Source organism: Lasioglossum baleicum, chromosome 18 (genome assembly GCF_051020765.1).
Source record: "Lasioglossum baleicum chromosome 18, iyLasBale1, whole genome shotgun sequence".
In the NCBI taxonomy this organism is placed as follows: Eukaryota; Metazoa; Arthropoda; class Insecta; order Hymenoptera; family Halictidae; genus Lasioglossum; species Lasioglossum baleicum.
The window spans coordinates 8,319,524-8,341,523 of NC_134946.1; the positions used below are offsets into that span (position 1 = coordinate 8,319,524).

Here is a 22,000-nt window from a genome sequence, read left to right on the forward strand (position 1 = left end):
ACATGTAAGGTCGGGCACACGTGTAGGATGATACCGATACGACGCGGACAAGGAGATTCGAGCGGGTATCGCCGCGAGTATGTTGAACCGAGCCATTCATTAGCGAGATTTACACATAATAACATTTCTATGGGGCGCCATGGACTCGTAGGTACTCCGAAATCTGAAGGATAACGCCGGAATCCGAAGGATCGAACGGTCCAAGAAGGAACAAGATGCTCAAACATGCATGGAAACTATTTTATTATCTATGATGCCGTATAAAGAAAAATCTGACAAAAATTGAGAACATTGCTCTCGACAGTGTCTCACCACCGAATTTTCATAAGACCGATACCTCTGAAACTTCTGAGAGAAGTATGGATTTCTAGAGATCTTCAATTTTTTTAAACATGTTCGCCCAATCCGAAAAATCTGGGAAAAATACACATCAACAATCAGAATAAGATCCAGCTACCACGATAATTTGAACGTGGTAACTCCGTTTCTGGAATTAAAAAGAAATCGGATAGAGTGTTCATGAATTTTTTTCGTAATTTTCTGTCGAGCAGAAGAGAAGAAATAGCGGGTTCTGCCGATCTCCAAAGACTACGCTAGCCCTTTGAATAAGAGGGGGGAGACGGAGGAAAAAAGTATCGGGAAGTCAAAGGAAAATCGATAGATAGTTGGAGAGTGGCAGGGAGCTGGTTTATCTAGCATTCGCCGTCGAGCAAATTGCAACACGATGCGACGTACGGTTGTGCATGTCACTGGCTCGCGTCTAACAGAACGGGACACCCTGTGACAGCGACATGTTCGATATTTGAGCGCGTGACAACACGTACACGGCAGAAGATACGTCATACAGGTGTCATCTGCAGCAACCGACCATCGGCTGACGTCACAACGTTACAACACGATATATGTATTATTGCGATCGCGAACCATCGAATCTTTCATATCAATTAATTCGTCTCGCTAACTCGCTCAATCGCGCGCTAATTTATGCGCGTATTGCGTAACGCACGCGAACGTCCCCGTTGCAATTGGTCCCCGTTGCTTCGACTTTAAAGTGTACTACACTTCAAGGACGAAGCAGTTCTACAGACAAGACAAATGCCTTCATCGATTCCAATAAACAACTCAACGAATCTACTGTAGACGTATCGGTCCACAATTGATACAGCTTCGACGATACTTTCCGATGCTGTGGGATGTGGGACATCGATTTTGATGGTGCCTTCAACAGCAATTTTACGTAGCCTCTGGCGTGCTTCAGTCTACACGTTCATGCTAGTTTTGGTTACAAATTTTTTCAAAAATAACAACATTGTTTGACCCACAATTTTTATAGAACGGTGCCACTGGTCCTCTGTCGAAATTCATGTTGTTGGCAGACTTCAATCTGTTAATTGTTGCCACTTAACAGTTATTTGTAACGAAAAAGTATAAATTCGATATATATTTTTTAATCATTTCGTTCCTCGAATTTTTTTCTTTATATTTTGTGTACAGTATCTTAAATTTCAGTAATAATCAACTTTTTATTAATTATTTTTATCGTAGGAAATTTTAGAATAACTGTTATTTTTGGTCGCTAACTGTAATAGCATTTCTTGATCGAAACATTTTCTAATACTTGCATTCTAAAATCGAACAATTTCACATGCAGCAACCGAATAATTAATTCTATGTTTGGAAAATCGATGACTTTTTAAGTAGAATTTACGTTTTCGACTTAGATTTGATTGTGACGAATGAACTGAGACAAAGAGATTCTCTGGAACCAAATGCACGAATAGGAGTGACGTTCTAATTTCTGTAGACGTTTCCAATTCGAAAGATTTCCTTTCTACGACAGTCACATTCTTAGCTACGGTTACGCCAGGTCGGACCCCATGGACAGAGTTTTCTTGAGGCCATAGGCGGAAAGAGATGTGACAGCTGTCCCCCTCGAGGACCTCCTCGAGGCTGCAGCACGGTTGGGGCGCAGCGGACATGCATATGTTTTTGTCGTGCACCCGTGCACGTGTTTCAACTTGTCACGTACACATTCAATAACCGTCAGGTTCCGTTTTCCAGGGTAACGTGAAACTTGCTTCGAATTTACAGGCACACTATCCAGAGTCAAATTACGAAATTACCAATCGAAATTACTCACTCGTCTTCTCTAAATTCGTTCCGGGCACTTTTATCACATTTTTAACGTAAAGTTAACTGTGATTTTAACAGATTTTCGTCGATGGGTTTGTGATATTTAATTTTCTTGGGCAGGGAATAATTGTGGAAGAAAAATTAGGGATGAGATAAAAGCAGAAACTTCGATCTTTCCAATGAGTTAAAATAGGTTGTTGCGTCATTGTTTTTTTTTACAAAGTAATGGCAAGTCAAAGATTAATAAGGTAAATTTCAATTTCATTGAGGGACTGAAAAGTAGAAGCTTTGCTCTTTATAATGAGCTAAGATTGATCACTGTACGATATTTTTTCACGAAGTTACAATACATTAAACATCGACAATCGTTCAGGAATTCGTTAATATGTTAAATTGACCCGAACACGTTCGTAATTATTTCCTGTCCAAAACCATCGGCAGAATATTTCGCGAACCGTCTACCCCGCCCGGTATTTATTTTCTGAATGTTAATATTTGCGTGTTCGTGGTCCCAATCAACAGTCCGAACAATAAGGACAGCAAATTGATCGGGTCAGCCGGCTCAAACAGAAAAATACTGTTTGCGCGATTAACGCAAACAGTCGATTACTCGCAGCGGTTTCGGTATAATTGTCGTTTTATCGTGGGGAATCGATTTGCCCGTCGCGCGTAACAGCCCACGCCCGCCATTTTATTCGATTTCTCGGGGGCCGTTACGCGTTTTACGTCTCCCGGTTTCGCGCCGGAAAGGCCATCAAAATTTTACGGCGCTTCGGCTGCCGTATTTTTCCTTTTTCCCTTTTTTTATTATATTAAGGCGAGCTCGGGAAACGGTCGAGTGCAACTGCAACTGCAATCACGACCCGCGAATCGGCCGATTTTATCGGTATAAATATTCAAAAGGGATCGAGAGCGTCCGCCATTGTGTCGATACCCGTAAATTGATTAACTGACCCGGAAAACCCGCGAAAAAATTCGCAACAGCTTCATTTTAACGTTCCAAAAACAAATACGAAAATCCTGTTTACTCATTGGAGCCTGCTCCGTCACGTGGTACATTTAAATTTCCCCTAATTTTCGAAATAAACTTTCAACTACGCTAATTAAACAAACTAAGGCTAATTTCTTTAATTTTTACAAAGATTGACAAAGTTTTGTATGGAAATGTTTGGTTTTGTTTGGTATTAATGATTCGGGACTTCGAAAAATTAATTAGGCGGATCTGGCCGGTTCCGTATGCTGCTAATCAGAGGTCACGGGTGTTTGTTGATCAATAGACGGCAGTGTTAATGATGGCGCAATTATAAACCGAAATGATTTTGGTAAACGAAGCGTATCGCGCCGATCGATGAGGGAAACACCTAAATGACGAATATATCTGTTTGATTTCATGTGATTTATCATCGGTTAATTGCGCCGATCGTCGCTAGTGCGAGGCAATAGCGCCGCGTCGAATTACGAACGTTTGTCGAATAATTAATTGCACGGTCTTTGATAACGAATCCATATTGCGTTATCGACCGAAACTTGCGATTGCCGATAGGCTTGCTTCGAAATTGTTTGTTAACAACTTGACCACGAGACAAATAAAATCATGATTTAATGATTCTTGAAACTCGGAGCTTCAAAATGAACTAAGGTTGATCGTTGTTCGATTTGTTATCTTGACGTCACGATTTTTTAAACTTTTAAAGACGATTGAAGTTCTAAGTAACAAAGTTTGTGGCCTTATAATGACAAGTGATACGAACTTTGCAGTCACACGTAATGCGTCCCAAAAGTCCCCGAATTAACTGGAACCTTTATTCTTATTTGATTGCAGTGCTATGCGGGTGCTGCTGTCAAAACTTCCTCGACCGTGGCTGGTGGACGAGAAGAAGGACGATGGGTACACGGCCCTCCATTTGGCCGCTTTGAACAACCACGTGGAAGTCGCGGAACAGCTGGCGCGTTTTGGGAAAGCTGACCTGGATCTGCAGAACGTCAATCTGCAGACCGCGCTGCACCTCGCCGTCGAACGACAGCACACGCAGATCGTCCGAGTACGTTCCGAACCAGTCAATCAATTTAGAGAAAAGCCCGGAAGTGTCACCTTTCAAACAGAAAAAGAATTACTCGAAAATGTCCATTACTTTCCCCAAGCGAAATTTCCAAAGATCGCTTTCTTAGTCCTAACACTTCGTCAGTCTTGATCGGCTGTCGAGGAGGTACGAATAAAAAATTACTGCTAAGAAAAACTATAAATAATATGGGGAAACGAAAAAATTCTGAGAAAGGCCTGGAAGTGTCACCTTTCAAACAGAAAAAGAATTACTCGAAAATATCCATTACTTTTCCCAAGCGAAATTTCCAAAGATCACTTTCTTAGTCCTAACACTTCGTCAGTCTTGATCGGCTGTCGAGGAGGTACGAATAAAAAATTACTGCTAAGAAAAACTATAAATAATATGGGGAAACGAAAAAATTCTGAGAAAGGCCTGGAAGTGTCACCTTTCAAACACAGAAAGAATTCTTTCAAAATGTCCACTACTTTTCCCAAACGGAATCTCCAAAGATTGCTTTCTTAGTCCCAACACTTCATCAGCCTTGATCGGCTGTCGAGAAAGTGTAAATAGAAAATTGCTCCTGAGATAAACTATAAAAAGAATTACTCCAATATGTCTACAACTTTTGGCATATGCATTTTTAAGAGATAATGTGTAATTGATAGGAGACTAGTTAGAGGATGAAATGGTATTGTTTGCGGACAGTTAACCAGCAACCATAAATTTTGTCGCAGCTGTTGGTGCGCGAAGGCGCGAACTTGAACGTGGCTGACAAGGACGGCGACACACCTCTGCACGAGGCCCTGCGATATCACACGTTATCACAGCTGCGACAGCTGCAGGACGTGCAAGATGTCGGACGTCTCCTGATCTGTCTAGGAGCGCAGGGGTTAGACAAGAAGAGTAGCTCTTTCATCGCCTGCTTCCTGGCCGCTCATGGCGCAGACCTGGGACTCAAGAACAAGAAAGGACAAACGCCCCTTGACCTGTGCCCAGACCCGAACCTATGCAAAACGCTGACTACTTGCCACAAAGACAGGGAGTCGTTAGTAACCCTAATCTCTTTCTTCCTGGAAATTCCGGAGCTTCCATTTTGCTAGAAATAGTTGTGAGGGAATACTTTGTATGGAACACTGCGGATAGAGAATTGATAGAATCGTTTTTTTAATGGGAGGTTCTAATGAACACAGAATGGAGTATTAATTGGGAGATTGTGTTAGAGAACATATTTTTCATTCAATAATATGGAGTATAGAATAAAATATTTTAATCTTGTATTTTGGATATAAATGTAGTTCAGATCACTTTTTGGCATTGAGGAACGATAACATATTTTTATACAATTCCATAAAACTTTATCTTCTTAATTACACGTTATTAGTACAGCAAAACCAAAACGATATAACAAATTGTACATTAATTCTCTGTTTCGCGCATTTCAAAAGATTCATTTACACAGTGTAATGAGAAATTTTATGCAATTGTAATTGCATAAAATCTATTCAATTATTAGGTCGAGTCATAAATAGCTTCCGATGCAGCTAGGTAGAATCTATTGTTCGTATCGAAAGTTATTTATGACTCGATCTAATATATTGTAGTAAAATAAAGATTTAGATCTCTAGAATTTGGAAGGGTCGGAAACAATCACGAATAAAATGGACTATATCATTTTATAACGGTTTTAAATTCAGAATGAGATATAAATATCGATCAATTGATGGTGTACATATATCTAAATGTAATTATGCTTCCAGGCACAGTATTGGAACTACTCCGCCATCAGCGACAATCGACGAGTGTTTGGTCTGCTCAGATGGAAAGCGTGAAATGCTTTTCAACCCCTGCGGACATGTTGCCTGTTGCAACACTTGTGCGCCGAGGGTGAAGAAGTGTCTGATTTGCAGGGAGAACGTTCTGACGAGGATGAAGGTGTGCATTCATCGCATCCTTGCATTCAAATCCTTCAATTTTATCCTGAATATTGCAACATTTTTCTGTATACAGGGTGTTCGACTGGATCTTATATAAATCACCGACACTGTTTTCACCAATAACATTTCATCGACTTCAGAATATAATCTAGTAAACTAATTGTTCCGACTACTCGAAAAATCCAAGTCGTATGTTTCAATATTTAAAAAGTTACCGTGCTTCTAAAAGTGTCCGAATATTGCTGTGATTCGCTACATATGATGAAAATAAAATTAGAAATTTATTTGTACTATTGGTCGTGTAAAATAAGTGGGCAGAAAGACAATTGTTGTCAGTGTACATTTACAGTCAATACGCTATACTCATAAATATATTCTACCATGCGCTTTAGCAAGGAAAAACTGAAATAAACGAGACTGATAGTGTAGTATAGTATCGTACAGTATTACTGATATTATATGGTTAATGATGTCGGTTAATACTGCCGTTAGCTAAGGCTGCTGTTAGTGGAATCTGTTGTTGGTCAACTCTAGAGTTGATGAAGTGTTTGTCGCGGTGAAAACAGTGTCGGTGATTTCAATAGGATCGATTCGACTACAGGTAGAAGAAAATTTAAGGGGTGGTTCTCCATGACAGTATAATTGTCTATTGTATAATTTAATAACGTTTGAAGATACGCCTAAAATGCTGCAACCCGGCCAACAAATGTAGGACGTCGCGTCGCGTACATCATAGACACGCGCGGCCGTCACGCTTCAAATAACGGATACGTGCTTGCAACATTTTAGACGGATTTTTAATTGTTAACCCTTAGCACTCGAGTGGCGACTCTGAAGCGCCACTAAAAATTGCTGTACCATTATTCAAAATATTGTTTACATTACTAAATATGTTAGTATCTAATCAATTACTAAACATTTAAGTATTGTGTGAGATATTATATCAATGTCATATTCATACAAAGAAAAGAATTAATATAGAATGGAATTATTCTAGGTCGAAAGAAATGTTTAATTTTCCAATTAAAATAAGTCCGAGTCCATAGGATTAATACTTTTATTCTTCCTTTTCGTCTTATATCGACATGGAGAACCACCCTTTAAATTTTCTTCCGTTTGTAGTGAACACCCTATACAACGAATACAATTTTATAAAGTTATTCGCACAATAGTAATAACTAGCCATTGTTTTTCTTGCAAATGATAAATATTAGAAAAAAATATGGAAAAGGACAAATTTTTGCAAGCAACATATTGGCGTATGTAATTTATTTGTGTTTGCACTATTTTCGTTTAGAAATGAAGGTGATGTTCAATTGTTTTAAATGGAATGCTATATATTTTTTGATATCATATGAAAGCGTGGGTCAAGACAAATTCATTCGTATACGACACAATGGCCTTCAAGGTCATACGAGGTCAGAAATGGAAGAAACAATTCTTTCAAAGAGGGTCTTTGACTTGATGTCCTTCAGTGCTTTCAGCTTCGGGAAAATCACAGTAGTTTCCATGGCAGACATTCTCGTACGGTTTTACGATATTTTTGTTTAGCGAAACTCTGTTAAACGGAAGACAATTTGTTTATGAAATAGATGCAGCATGATCCGGTGGTGATGCACCCTTCGTCAACGCATGGTGGATCGAATATTTTTCACGGGACCGAGAAACGGCAGTATACGGTCATTATTTTCATTTAAAATCGAAACAAAATTAGTCGCGAAGAATTAATCAACACCGTTGACGCGCGACAAAGTGAATCCTATAATGCAAAAATATAAAATGATATATATACTTTCATATTCTACGTTTTCCTAATATGTAGAATGATTTATGTTTTTCTCCAAAATGAAAAATGACTTTTTAGAAAATATAACACGTTTCAGATTCAATTCACGTTGCGCCCTCTTTGTTGATAAAACATAACACATTACAAATAGTGCTGTATAATTTAAATTTGACACTATGTTCAACAATTCTTTAGCCAACATATTGTTGTTTTTTTTTAATTATTATTATTATTATTATTATTATTTGAATAACATGACTTGTACTTTATATTTTAGAATCTCGAGCAAAAACGGTAGAGATCAAAGTTACAAGATAATAGAAAAAGCCCGAAGGCCGCGTAAACAAAATCGTTTTGGAGAACGACGGAATTGAAAACTGGAAAAATAAAAAATCTGTTTGTTTGTAGATCGAGGAATGCGTCGTGTGTTCGGATCGCAAAGCTGGAGTACTATTTCGACCCTGTGGGCACATGTGTGCATGCGAAGGCTGCGCAGCCCTAATGAAAAAATGCGTCCTGTGCAGAGCTCAAATTCAACACATGGTGCCCTTGTCCGTCTGCTGTGGGGGTGGAGGGGATGTCACTTGTGTCAAGGGTATCAATGCATCAGGTATAACGATTAGAAACGGTTTTCCACGGTAGTCCATGAAATTCCATGAGAAGCATACATACTCTTAGAAAACTCAACAAGGAATCCGTATGACTAGACTGCGGATTTTTATGTAAAACAAAATTTTTCTACATCAACTGTAAGAAATGGAAGCTACACTCCTCAAAAGAATTAAGGGATCACTTGTGCGAACCCGAAAAATTGGTCCCACTTTACGTGATCATAACTCCGTCAAAAATTGCCGTATCGATATCGTTAAACAATGGTTTGAAAGCCTGAAACCTCTAGTTTCAGATGCTCTGTTTCAAATTGTTGCTATGTTGGTTCTTTACAAAGTTATAGCGAGATGAAGACAATATTAACGGTTAACAAAAATTTTATACAAGTTTGGAACATAACACGGGGAGCAACAAATTTTTTTTATAAATCGCGTTAATATCATCTGGAAGGGCTATCTTTCCTGTGTAAATTGTGTGGTTGTTGAAGATTGTGCGATCTGGTCTCAAAATTTGTTTACGACTTCAGGATTTTGCAAGAAATCGATTTTTGTGAACAAAACTAATGTAATAATTGTTTCGTTGAACAGATTTGAAATCGGCGTGAAAAAATCTACGGAAAATGATATATAGCATGTTGAAAACAAATTATCAGTCAACATAAGAGTCGGAATAATATGAAACAGTAGAGTTGAGTACACTACGTCGTTTAATGAAATCGGCCTTCCGCCGATTTGTAATACGATGTTCAAATATTAAGAAACATTGATTGTTAATCAGAATTTCTCGAAACCAAACGCACCGTAGCTTTCATACTAATGTAAACTGCAAGTATCAAGGCTAAAGGATTCCCTATAAATAGACTGCGGATGTTTATGTGCGTAAGAACACGTGGAAATGTGCAGTGAGCTTACCACATCTATGCACTTGTATTAAGAAATTGTTCGGCACGCGTTTCGAATCGTCTGTGTGCCAATTTTTTCCAGATTTTATAGTCGGTGAGTAACGATAAGTAAATTCGGAGATTTTCAATTTTTTGCAATCGAAATCTTCAACCAAAAAATCGAAAAAAATTATCAAACATGTATCTTAGAACAAGCTGCATACCAGATTTTTGAAAAATTTTTTGGTACAATATTATAGTAAATATAATAAAAACTCTTGATAATCCTACATGTTTGTGTAACTACCGTCCTGGACAATATTAAGGGTTGAAATTTGGTGCAATCGTGAATTTAGTTTGCGTTAGTTTCATTACTAATTTAAGTTATTTTAAATAAACGGCAATGGATTTACTACAGCGTATTCATGGCAAAATTATTATTGAATGCCAAGGTAACATATCCGAGGTGAAGAGCGACCCCGAAGAGGAGCCAGCAACCAGCAAACAAGTGATCAACAATGGAGAAACACTTATGAACAACGAAAGCATCGATAAAACCCTCAGCGATATAGAGAAACTTGAACAGCAATTACAGGACATCAAGGAACAGGTGAGCATTAAGCGTTATTGGTTGTATTACACGCACAACTTCCCCGGTGATTACGTGCACATATAATGCACATAAGATATACATACAGCCCGGCAAAGCCGTGGAAACTTCGAGTATGCTCGTCAAACCATTATCAAGACTATTGGATAATATCCTCCATTTGAAATTTCCTGAACAAAGAAATATAAATAACAGACAGCTAAATCACTCAAACAAATCTTATTTATCTCAGTAGAGCCACTGCAATAAAATATTTAATTTTTGTGTTCATATAGTACACAAGTTATTGGAAAACGTAAAATTTTTATTTCCATTCAGAAATTATTTAATAAATGTATTATACATTAATAATTGGACAGCGGATTTTATGCATTCATGACAAAAATGAATTGGTGTAATTTAAGGCAATTAAGACATTAGAAGAATTTAAAAATAATGTAACATTAACCATATTAAGAAAGAAAATTTTCTATTCCACTCCAGTTTGTTGCAATTCAGGTAGAACATTATTATTTGATTTACTTATTGCAGTACTAATATGTACGGTCTCGACACTCTAAGATTTGTAGTGGTTTAGCAGAACTGTAGAAACCAATTTAAGCGATAAAAAAATGAATAACTAAATTTTACAAGCTATAAGTCTCTTAAGTGACCTTGAACGATCTTAATTAAAGTCATTGCACTCTTTTCCTCTGGCTTGTAGACGTTGGAGAATGTAAAAGAATATATTTCATCGATTCAACAGTACTGTATATTTTTTGTTCTCGTTTTTCAGACCATGTGCCCTGTTTGCCTGGACCGTTTAAAGAACATGATATTCCTTTGCGGCCACGGGACATGTCAAATGTGCGGCGACCAAATGTCAGAGTGTCCAATATGCCGGAAAGCCGTAGACAGACGCATTCTACTTTATTAAACTTAAAACAATAATCTTCCTCTGCCAGATCTTCAATGAAACACCATGAAAGAACAATTGAATATTATGCCAGTATTTATAAAGAACTTTTTACATTAACCGTAGCATTTCTAAGGGGTGTAATCATCTTCTCAGCAATTGTTATCACCCGCGAACATGATCGATGATCATTGAATTTCGCAGTTTCACTTTTTCCTGATCTGCTACGATCAAATTCATTCTACTCCAACATTTTGTCAGCTGTCAAAGTGTTTCTACGCTTCTCTAATTTTACCGTCAAGTGTGTTAGCGCTTAGGATAATGACAATAACATCGTTTGTAGGTTGCAGGAGGTATTATATTGGGTTATTTTCTAGGACTGAGCCGACTTTGACCATTAATTCTGCTGTACGCGATTGCAATTAATTGTCAAGAAAGAAAGATGACTGTGAATTAGAGAGAGTGCATGAGGTTGAAATAATGTTTCACTGGGACGTAGAAAATATTGGTTTTCAAATAGTATAATTGTTATTAACAGTACATTGTCTTTATTCTCTTTTTTTATTATTAAATTTTAGGGGCGCAGTAATGAATTTTGTAATAACTATTTTCTAGCGAGTAGTATGAAGCGATTAGAATGTTTGCAGTGTTTCCATGCTTGAGTACTAATGCTGGTTTATAAATTATGCGCACAACTATCGTTTGGTTGCATTCGATTGAGTGTGTAATCAGCACTGCTGCGAACATTACAAAACTAGCAAAGCTTCCACAGAATTCTTGCTTTCCTTGATTAGGTGTGGCAATCAATATGGGACAAGAAAATTCTTACTTCATCGTCCATTCTGTTATTTTTTCTTTTTTTTTGCGCGCGCGTCTAAATGTTTGAAAACGAGTTTTTGAATTTCGTTCTTTTGGGATCCTATTGTCTCAAAATCGTTCAACATGAATTTCTTGTAAATATGTCGTGCTTCTTCTTCCTCCGGCTTAAAACTGCTGTTCAACATCAATTTTGAGATAACTGATAGGTGATTCTTACGGATTTTGCTGTACTGAACACTACCTTCGAAAACAGTTTTTATCATTCTCAGTTTTTCAGAAATTTCATTTAGAAGCTAAACTATTTTTTGCACCTGAATACAATAGTTTATATCTTTATAATGTTACAAATATTTACAGCATGGGCAGCACGGTCAAGTATTGATTTTGTCGTATTTTCAACTTTGAGAATTTTTCCGCTTTAACCGTAAAAGTTATATACAAATATCTTTCACATAGAACGATTCTGTGAACTCTTCCGAACACAACGGTATACTTTTTTAGAAAATTATAAACATTGAAACATACTTACACAATTTTTAGGAGCGTGCAACATCTGTTTTCTTGAACATCTTTCTTAATTTTGGACTATAGTTAAAAAAAAAACGGTTCTCGAAGTTGTGTTCAACGTATCAAAATCTATAAAATCGCTTATCGTTTAAAACTTGTTAGACAGAATGATTACTGCCACAAGTTTTCCTTAATTGATACAACAACAATGGATAGTGCCAATTACTTTTGTAAGCCGTAAAAGATGTAGTTTATCCTCTAATTATATTATGGACACAGAAGAATGATTAACAAAAAGCCACACTTACTTCCATCTAAATAATTAAAAAATAGTTTTAGTGAAATTTACAATTAATACTGTAAATATATAGTATGTATATATACGACTACCCACATTTAATTGGACAATATTCATTTAGAAAAAAAAACAAAGATTAACAAAACACAATTGATAAGAATTACTTTATTATATCTGTGGAAGTCCTTGTCAGAATTTAATTATAATTTTATAATCGTGTCTTCAATTGTTTCGATTACAAAAATTTTCAACGAAATTAGTACGATCATTATTTATGCATAATATGTATTTGTGTGTTTGTGTCTAGGAAATGCAGCTAGAATAATGTTTTATAAAAATATATAATTGTAAATTAATATTTGCAGTATTGGAAGCAAAATTTAGTATTATAAACATACAATTAACAAAATTTATTGTTTGAATATAATTTTGTAATCGTATCCAGTAAGCAAAACGCTCGGTCCTGGATTCTGCCCGGCAGATGGGCTCGATTTCTACTCGAGGCAGGCCTGGCTGACTGGGTATATTCGAGGTTTAATGTTTCGATTTTTTTCTGTTGGAAATTGGAAACATATATTTGGCCTCTTTTTTATAAAATTATTATACTTAATTCTACAAAGCTCTCCGAAATATTATATAATTTTGCTGTAGCTAATAACGATTATAAAATTAATTAATGAATTCCTTTCATATTTGTCTTCTCCATTTTTCTTTTGCTTTTAAAATTAATTAGAACAATTTTAAATAATTTGCAGCAACATGATCTGAAGATATTAGTGTATAATTAAGATTGATGTTAATTAGCATTAAGAACGCACAATAGAGACAGCCATGGCCCTATCCAAATATTAATTATGCAATAATTTATATATTGCCACCCCGTTCTTCCATTTATAAGTACTTTTCCGAATGTTTATACATAGAATAGACGATGTAACTGCTTAGATTAGGAATCTTGTGAATTGTATTTACGATATAGTTATATGATATTAATATCTAATTTAAGATTCCAATTTTTACAATTCCAAACAAAAGTATATTACATTATATAAATAATACAAAGTTATTCATTTTTTCGAGTTTAGAAAATATTTATTAGTATATATATAAAAACTAAAAGACAATTCATTTTGCAATTTGTTTGCAGAATAAAAAATTATTAATTTTTGGAATTTTTAAGGTTTCAACACTCGTGTATAACGAATTTTAGAAACGGATATTTTTGTTAATCGGTTCACCAATAAATATTTTAATTTTGTACGTTAATTGGGCATCTTAAATTAGGTAATTTCTAAAATTAAGCGACATGTATAGCGTTAAGTCATTCCTACTATCATAGTATTTCTGTAAAAATATTTAATTTAGAAATATTGATACATTGCATTTATAAAAGAAAAAATTGTAAAACACGCGAACATGCGAATTATATATTACAATGGGATCCTATAATTATGTCACTGTCTTATTCTAAAATATTGATACTATCAAAGTATACAATATTGTTAAAAAATGTAGTCTTGCTTATATTTTTTCATTAAATGTTTTCATTGCTCAATTTTTCAGAATGTTTGAAACTTTTTCTAACAATTCAATGTTTTTTAAATGTTATCTAATTGAAGTTACAAGATGCCATTGTATTATATGTATTGGTTTTCTGGATAAGGAACATTGTAATGCGAATACTTCATCATGGCATGTACGCATTACTACTATTTTAATATTTCATATTTGTTTTACTAAAATGGGCATATGTATCTATTTCAACTGTATTCTATCGAAGCATAACAATAAATAAATTTGTCATCTATTAATTTATTTAAATTTGCGCTCCTCTGACAATTTTCTTGACATTAATCGTTTTAATTGCTAATATAAATCAAGATTAGTTTTTCGTTTGATTTTAATTGAAGTATTAAAACTGCTAGTTACATTTCATGCAATTTTAAATCGTTCTCGAACAAATTCTAATCGTTCGCAAATCATCTCAAATTGCATTGATGTAAAAATTATAAAATTCCAAGTAAAAACAAATTTGATTTAATCTTAATAATTGCGTTCACCTAAATATTGAATTGAATCATAAATAACTTCCGCGGACAAGTATAAATTAAGGGCCCGTTCAGGTACGGCGGAATCCGCGCGATTTGAACCGCGTCAAAATTGACAGTCGTACAGGATGAAGCGTTAACCGTGCGGACATGCAGGAGAGGGGCAAAGTTTTAGTTCAGTGGTTCAGGACGAAGATGGAAATCGCGCGGAATTGATTTCCTGCGGTTCAGAGGCGGCAGCCGCGCGGATCTCTAGACCGCGCGGTTACGTGTGAACGAATCCATAGACGCCAATGTAAATAAGGTCCGCGCGGTTTCCGTCGTGTCTGGACGGGCTCTAAGAATATTAACGTTGATTCAGCGAATATCGATTATCAAGTGTTCTACAAGAAATTCAAAACACAAAATCGGAAATTATTTTTGATTTATCCTAATATTTTATAGTGAATATACAATAATAAATGTCGTCCAAGGAACTTTAGTTTCCTCAACAATCAGACGACGAATTCAAATTAGGAGGGGAGAGTTTCTTGGTTCTAGTGAGACGATCCAACTCCACCGCTGCGTCATTCGACACGGCTGATTTTTCCACTGGAGGAGAATCTAAAATAAGAATGAAAATAAACGTGTAAAATTAAAAAGCTCTTGATTACAATCGCAATGCATTACAGTAAACTATATTTACCAATTTTTATTGGACTTGTGCCTACACTACCTGGTGATCCAGGTGATCCAATCTTCTTATGGAGCAGCGAGTTGAAGAAGTTCGCTAAAATACCCTCACCAGACTGAGAAGTTCCAGTTGCTTTTGGATCCAGCTTTTTATTTGGAGAAGCGACCTACGCGATAAGAATTTAATGTTTGCCGAATCGTATTCTCTGTCACATACCCATGACAGATCATACCACATTGATTAGAACATGCTTTCAAGTGTTAAAGCATTTAGCGGTCGTACAAACTACAGTTACCCGAATTAATATTTAGATGCTCTAAAAACGACGATAACTTTTAAAATATTGTACTATACGATTTTAAATTTTTTGGGAAGCTAGAGCAATTAGTTTAGCACAAGATGTGAAAAGAAATTTTTTAGATCAGATCTACAAAATGTACTTTTTAAATTTTTGATATAGGCCCACATAAAAAAGTTGTAAAATGCAACTTTTAGTATTTTTTTTCTACAATTCTGATCTATTGCTATTTTTAGAAAAAAATTTGTTCACATCTTGCAGTAAACTAACTGCTCTGGCTTTCCAAAAAAGTTCAAATCGTATAGTACAATATTTAAAAAGTTATCGTCTTTTTTAGAGCGTCCGAATATTAATTCGAGCAACTGTATGTATTAATCAAACAAATTCTATACACAGGATGTACACGCTTGAATATTTTCAAAACTGTTAGCGACAACGATGAATGTTTCAGATAAAAATCGAATACTCTTTCACAGGAGAAATATTTCATTGTAAGTAAAAGATATCGGGCCATTTTGAAATCGAAATATCTTTTAAAACAATGGATGTTTCAGTACATCGAAAAATCTATGATTCCGTTTAGCAAATTGCCCCAAAAAATTGCACAACTTTTATCCGAAACATTTTCTTGAAGTAACTAACAGTTCCAAAAAATGTTTCTGCCTCCAACTGACTCGCACTGTGTTTAATTAACTTCGTTAAAACTAAACTGTACTTTGAGTGTATAGTTACGAAGTACAAACATTAAACGATGCAGTCACATCAAGATGAATTAGTAACGTATATGAAAATGAACGACATACAGTGATTTTTAATGAACGAGAAGCTAACCATGAAGTTTTATGAAAAAAAGCTGCATTCACTCAAAAAATTAAATGAAATTCATTAAACATGTTCAATGTACTAAGAATGTCTAGATCAAATGTATCTTGATGCAAGTAAGCATTGCTTGTTACAGGGGAAGAGTACGGTGACCATACTCATGATACCACTGTATACATTAGCCACAAAAACATTGTTTTTCAACGCTGGATGGTTATCGATCAACTGTGTATAACATGAGAAGCATGCTCCAATTATAAATGGTATAACCTGAATCACCGGTCCTGTGCTTGCCTGATTCCTCAATGTTGGAGAGCGGGTTGGATCTCTCAAGCCTAGCAATTCGATCTGCTGCTTTGCTAGAAACGATTGCTCCTCTTCGGCTTGCACTTCCACTTCCCTTGCAACACACTGTCTCACAAAAATATGTGATAATTAGAGCTATGCGAGAACCCGAAAATATAAAGAATATATTCGAGAATCTTGCAGCTTTCAAGAACCCGTCCCGACCCGGGATTTTCGGGTTCTCGCACATTTCTAGCGATAATTAATTCTCTTTTTCATAGTAATCTCAAATAACACTGTCTAACAAATGTTGGACAATGTTCCGCTGTATACGCACTCTTCTGTTAATCGGCGGCTGTGCTATAACATCTCTGTAATAGTCATCAGGTTTCATTGATTGCAAGTTCTCATGGAGAATACTGATCTTCTTCATATTGTCCCAACCAGCTGGACTGTAATGAAATAATAATTAATGCTATGCTGAACACGAGAATTATAATAAAGGATGGTATGTACATTAGAACTGCATCCTTCTCGACCACTAAAGCAGGTGTTCTAAATGGTAAAGAATAAATTCTGTGTGTAAGGTATTTGTACAATAGATCACAGTTCTTGTCCTCCTTCGCTGACGTGTAAAATAGTCCTGCACCATACTGTAAGCAGAATCGACGTATCCACTGTTGCATAAAATCAAAATGTTCATCCCTAAAATAATTAAACAATTATAGATTTCTTTGAATTTCGATGGCTTTAATTTTCAAGTATTATAATCTCACTTGTAGTCGTGCTCTTTTTCTAGGGTGGTCATGTAATCAGTTTTTGTAATAACAACAACAACATCGAGACCCAAGTTTGTTGTGAGTACTGCCTCCGGTAGTGGTAAATTGTCAATTGTTTCATCATCTAGGTTGCGACTGGTGCGTCTCAGAGGACTACCAGGATCCAATTCGTCTCCTGGCTCTGTATAATCTTGCCACTTCTTAACATCTAACCAATAAAGAAACATTCAAGTGTTTCAAATTAAGTTTATTAATGTAACACATATTGTAACAATCTGCTTACTAAACTGTCTGCACCGTTGTCTAGTATCGTTATCTAGAGGCAATTTATCGATATGATCCCCTAGGAGCGCAGCCCAGGATTGTAACTGATAGAGAATATCCCATGGTGTCGTCATAGCAGCCACCAACATGACAAGAGTGTGTGGAAATCTTTCTGCATTCAGCGCAAACCTCAAAAGATTCGCATGCCCTGGATCTCCATCCAAAATCCACACAGATAATCTTGTTTGGTCTAAAGAAAAGATTATTTAGAGCTTCTGGTTTTAATATGCTAATTTTCGTGAGAGTGCTATGTACATGTTAAACGCCACACCATTTCAGCTCTCCCTATATAAGCAGCTTTATGAAAATAGCCACATGCGCAGCTTTATACTTCCAAATAATGCAAATTACACCTCGTAAATGTAAAAATATGACTTCTAAGGGCGACTGTAACCTAAATCTTTCATCTAGAGCTTTTGACTACTGAAAAACCCCATCTTTGGATTATCGAAAAATGAGAATCGTGGAAACGAGTCTACCCTCAACGTGTTAATATTGAATTAATATTACCATCTCTATAGTCATCTCTCACATCGATGTACGCAAACTCCAAACCAGAACCCTTCTTTGGGTCCTCTACACCTTGTAATTTTGCAATAAGAGTAGTCTTTCCACTTTCGTTGTCCCCTACAAATAAATGAATGTTTACTAGACATATTTTATTAACATTGCAGTAATTATGGAAATTGTGTTCACACCTAACACAAGAATGTTCTTGTTCGATGGCAATTTGTTGTTCCCACTGTTCTGTACCTCAGCCAAAATAGAGGACCTGCAAAAATCAAAAACCATCATAATTCGAGATAATTAAAAATTCTAAACACGATCTTGGAAACGAATATAATGTGTGACACTTAAAAGGATATGTCAAGATAAGCGTGTGTAAAGTGTTAGACGTATTTATGAATATGTGAACGCAATGAGTTATAGTATTAGCAGGAATGAATTTTACGAACGTACCACAAATTGTCTTTATTGTTTGGATCCTCCTTTTTCTTCGCCTGAAACCCATTGCTCTGCAACATTATGTCAATCGCTGTCGCTGCCATGACTGTTTTTGACAGGATGAGTCTAATCGATTATGATATGATCGAGTCGTAGCACTCGTTGCGCGGTGTGCAGCCAACTTCATTCAAAATGAAATGTAAGTTGTAGAATTCTGAATTAATTTTATACATATACGTCTGATTTGATCTCTTTTATAAACACTTACTTAAAAATACTTTATTTGTAAATAGTCGAAATTGATTTACAAAAGAATGAAATTGATTTGCAAAAGGATAAATTTCATTTACGAAAAGGTGAAATTGATTTGCAAAAGGGTGAGTTTGGAGTGCAAAACCTATATATTATATAGTTGTAGTGTGTTATATATTATTATAGTTGTGTATATACATGTTATACATTATTCATATTTCGAAATCAAATCATAAATGTGAAATTAATCGGAGTGACGAAGGTACCCTATTTTAGTACAACTTTGTACGTTACTGACGCTAAAATTTTCGCGCTTGCGCGTTGCGCGTGGAAAGCGCACAATATCTCATCACTGTTATGACATGACGTTTTCAATTTAAAATGACAATTTGAATTGCGAACCTAACCCAAAAGTTTTGTACTTTATCAGAAATTTTGTTGCAAATTGTAAAATGTTTTTTAGCGGACTCTAAACAATTGGAGCAATAATTTGATGTAAAGACGTTACATAGTGATTAAGAAAGATGGTAGGCATTTTAAATGAATCTGACAGCGAAGATGAGTTGCCTCCCGGTTGGGAGGAAATGACAACTAATGATGGAAACGTTTATTATGTAAAGTAAATCAATTTTCCATAAATATTACAATTTATTACATCACTGATTTTTCGTAGAAAATTCGTTAGAATAATTGCAATATTCTTTTAGTCATTACACGAAAGGCACGCAATGGACACATCCCAGGACTGGTCGTCAAAAAATCATAGAAGGAGGTATACCACTAAATGGACTTATAAATTATCATAAATCATTTCATAGAAATTTTCTAATACCATTTGTTAATAAGAATTACCAACTGGCTGGGAGAGGCGTGTAACAGAAGATGGCAATGTATTATTTTTCGACCAGACGAACCAAATAACAACGTACACTGATCCACGCCTGGCATTTGCTACTGAATATGGAGCATCCTCTCAACCTGTACGACAACGCTTCGATGGGAGGAGCACAGCCTTGGCCGTATTATATGGTCGAGATCTGCGAGACAAGATTGCCATTGTCACGGGAGCTAATACGGGCATAGGTAAGAATAATAACAATTACTTTAGTGTATACACTAAATAGTAGCGTAATGTCACTCTTATAGGATTCGAGACTGCTAGATCATTAGCTTTGCATGGTTGCAAAGTGATTTTAGCTTGCCGAGATGTGAAGAAGGGTGAAGAGGCAATACAAAAGATCCATAAAGAAATGGATAATAGTTGTGAGATACTGGAATTAGATTTGTCTTCGTTGCACAGTGTTAAAGAAGCTGCTGAGAAGTTCAAGCAAAAATACAAGTAAATTTCGCATTGTTAAAAAATTTATTTGGTTACAGGTTTCTATAGTTTATACTTTCAGAACTCTTAATATATTGATACTGAATGCTGGAGTCTTTGCAAAAAACTATGAGCTCACCAAGGATGGTTACGAATCGACATTCCAAGTGAATCATCTTTCCCATTTTTATTTCACCCTTTTGCTGGAGCAACCAATTCGGAGTTGCCGTAACTCTAGAGTAGTGGTAGTATCTAGTGAATCCCACAGGTTGTACTCGAAAAATTTCTGAATTATCTCACGAAAAATTGTATGAAATTTTAATGAATGTTTCTCAATAGGTTCTCATCGCTTCAGACAGTCGAAGACTTTCATAAACAGACACTGTCTCCCCCTGCATATAAATATTGGTTTATGGCAGCATACAATGACTCTAAATTGTGCAATACTTTATTCGCACAAGAATTGGCAAGACGTTGGACCACTGTCAGTGTATTTAGTTGTCACCCTGGCAATCTGGTTTCATCTTCCTTGGCACGTCACTCCTGGATGATGCGAATCCTGTTCATGCTAGTGAGACCGTTCACAAAATCATTGGTAGGGAACTTATTTACCCGAAGTCTGAACTTTTGTGGGAATTAAGGGGGTAGGCTCGTTTCCAGAATTGCAAGGGTGCGGGATGCGCCTTCTCATTTCTTGATAATACAAAGATGGAGTTTCTCAGTAGTCGAAAGTGCTAGATAAAAGGTCAATCCACGTTCACCCTCAAAACTACTATTTTTACGTTTACGAGGCGTAATTTACATTATTTGGAAGCATACAACTGCGCATGTAGCTATAATAATAGAATAATGCAAATTTCGCCTTGTAAACGTAAAAATAGGACTTTTGAGGGCGATCGCGGCCTAGATTGATCTTCTATCCTGGAAATGAGACTACCCCCGTAACGTAAAATGAATTTTTCAGCAACAAGCGGCAAGCACTCAAGTCTTCTGTGCGACCGCTCCAGAATTGGAAGGCCTAACAGGAGTTTATTTCAACAATTGCTATCGGTGCGAGCCATCGAACGCTACACAGGATCCCGCGCTTGCATCAAGATTGTGGTCTGTTAGCCAAGAAATGATTGTAAATATCATGAAAAAGGACAAGCTTTGGGAAACTGCGTCACTCAAATAAAATGGGCTGTAAAATATAATATTGAACGAGAAAGATGCTATCGATAATAAGAAATTAATTTGTAATTTTCTAGAATGTGAATAAAGATTTGTCATCAAACAAGTAACTGATTAACGTGAAAACAATACAATCTCGCGCATTCAAGGGCCTCATTCAATACTTTTAGGATCAACGAAATGTGAAAATTTTTTTATCATTTACAGCCACGATTTACAGCAACTAAATTGTTTCGGGAAATCATTATGCATAATTATGTGCACAAATTTTTAGAATCTACTGTCGGCACTATTTTCGGTAAAGACATAACTTGCAGGGAACCGGTGCATCGTTGTGATGATCATCAACCGGGTGTTTTAATGGAATTCGGCAGAACCGGTGTAAAAGTAAAATTTCAATGATCAATTACAGATAATACAATTTTGATTTAATTTTCTTCAGCATTACTGTTGAAGGTTATCGTCATAGCAAATTCCTGTCGTGTTTATTTAAACATTTTTGAATATAAATATATTGTTTCGAAATGAACGTTAGGGGGCGTTCACTTACGAAACATGCCAAAACTTTCG

At 36.0% G+C, this 22,000-nt stretch overlaps 3 protein-coding genes across 16 annotated transcripts in view; 2 read left to right on the forward strand and 1 right to left on the reverse strand.

Moving 5' to 3' along the window:
* Mib1 (E3 ubiquitin-protein ligase mind bomb 1) overlaps positions 1–14,327 on the forward strand; it is a 640,458-nt gene extending 626,131 nt beyond the window's left edge. Inside the window, exons 10-16 of one of the 4 annotated variants that reach the window (XM_076442503.1) lie at positions 3,956–4,175; positions 4,913–5,223; positions 5,936–6,110; positions 7,705–7,791; positions 8,307–8,508; positions 9,840–9,997; positions 10,773–14,327. In XM_076442503.1, coding sequence (XP_076298618.1) covers positions 3,956–4,175; positions 4,913–5,223; positions 5,936–6,110; positions 7,705–7,791; positions 8,307–8,508; positions 9,840–9,997; positions 10,773–10,913 — 1,294 coding nt within the window. In that variant the 3' untranslated portion in view covers positions 10,914–14,327. Of the gene's footprint in view, positions 1–3,955; positions 4,176–4,912; positions 5,224–5,935; positions 6,111–7,704; positions 7,792–8,306; positions 8,509–9,829; positions 9,998–10,772 lie in introns of all 4 variants that reach the window. The other 3 variants (XM_076442502.1, XM_076442505.1, XM_076442504.1) reach the window with 3 other exon arrangements.
* Positions 14,328–14,973: 646 nt separating this feature from the next.
* Dlic (dynein light intermediate chain) lies at positions 14,974–18,863 on the reverse strand. 8 transcript variants are annotated; one of them, XM_076442525.1, is made up of 10 exons: positions 18,706–18,863; positions 18,444–18,517; positions 18,256–18,372; positions 17,705–17,935; positions 17,419–17,629; positions 17,159–17,347; positions 16,980–17,094; positions 16,652–16,768; positions 15,280–15,382; positions 14,974–15,167 (listed from the first exon to the last, which is right to left on the reverse strand). In XM_076442525.1, the coding sequence occupies exons 1-10, from the start codon at positions 18,792–18,794 to the stop codon at positions 15,052–15,054; spliced, it is 1,362 nt and encodes a 453-aa protein (XP_076298640.1). In that variant the 5' UTR covers positions 18,795–18,863; the 3' UTR covers positions 14,974–15,051. The 8 variants fall into 8 exon arrangements, with proteins under 8 accessions (XP_076298640.1, XP_076298637.1, XP_076298639.1 ...); XM_076442522.1 differs by having other exon boundaries at positions 15,250–15,382; XM_076442524.1 differs by having other exon boundaries at positions 15,280–15,403.
* On the forward strand, positions 18,858–21,536 carry Wwox (WW domain-containing oxidoreductase). Of its 4 annotated transcripts, XM_076442527.1 has the most exons (9): positions 18,858–18,889; positions 18,984–19,067; positions 19,406–19,561; positions 19,650–19,714; positions 19,789–20,025; positions 20,089–20,281; positions 20,343–20,528; positions 20,600–20,855; positions 21,225–21,536. In XM_076442527.1, the coding sequence occupies exons 3-9, from the start codon at positions 19,467–19,469 to the stop codon at positions 21,432–21,434; spliced, it is 1,242 nt and encodes a 413-aa protein (XP_076298642.1). In that variant the 5' UTR covers positions 18,858–18,889; positions 18,984–19,067; positions 19,406–19,466; the 3' UTR covers positions 21,435–21,536. The 4 variants fall into 4 exon arrangements, with proteins under 4 accessions (XP_076298642.1, XP_076298643.1, XP_076298644.1 ...); XM_076442528.1 differs by lacking the exon at positions 18,858–18,889 and having other exon boundaries at positions 18,911–19,067; XM_076442529.1 differs by lacking the exons at positions 18,858–18,889; positions 18,984–19,067 and having other exon boundaries at positions 19,270–19,556.
* Positions 21,537–22,000: the final 464 nt, after the last annotated feature.

Bases quoted from the DNA above. Each gene is read 5' to 3' on its own strand.
- Wwox (XM_076442527.1), top strand. From the start codon at position 19,467: ATGGTAGGCATTTTAAATGAATCTGACAGCGAAGATGAGTTGCCTCCC. The intron at 19,715-19,788 runs GTATACCACTAA...TTTGTTAATAAG, and splicing joins TCAAAAAATCATAGAAGGAG to AATTACCAACTGGCTGGGAG. The intron at 20,529-20,599 runs GTTGTACTCGAA...GTTTCTCAATAG, and splicing joins GTATCTAGTGAATCCCACAG to GTTCTCATCGCTTCAGACAG.
- Dlic (XM_076442517.1), bottom strand. From the start codon at position 18,794: ATGGCAGCGACAGCGATTGACATAATGTTGCAGAGCAATGGGTTTCAG. The intron at 17,630-17,704 runs GTAAGCAGATTG...TTTATTGGTTAG, and splicing joins ACAACGGTGCAGACAGTTTA to ATGTTAAGAAGTGGCAAGAT. The intron at 17,348-17,418 runs GTGAGATTATAA...TAATTATTTTAG, and splicing joins GAAAAAGAGCACGACTACAA to GGATGAACATTTTGATTTTA.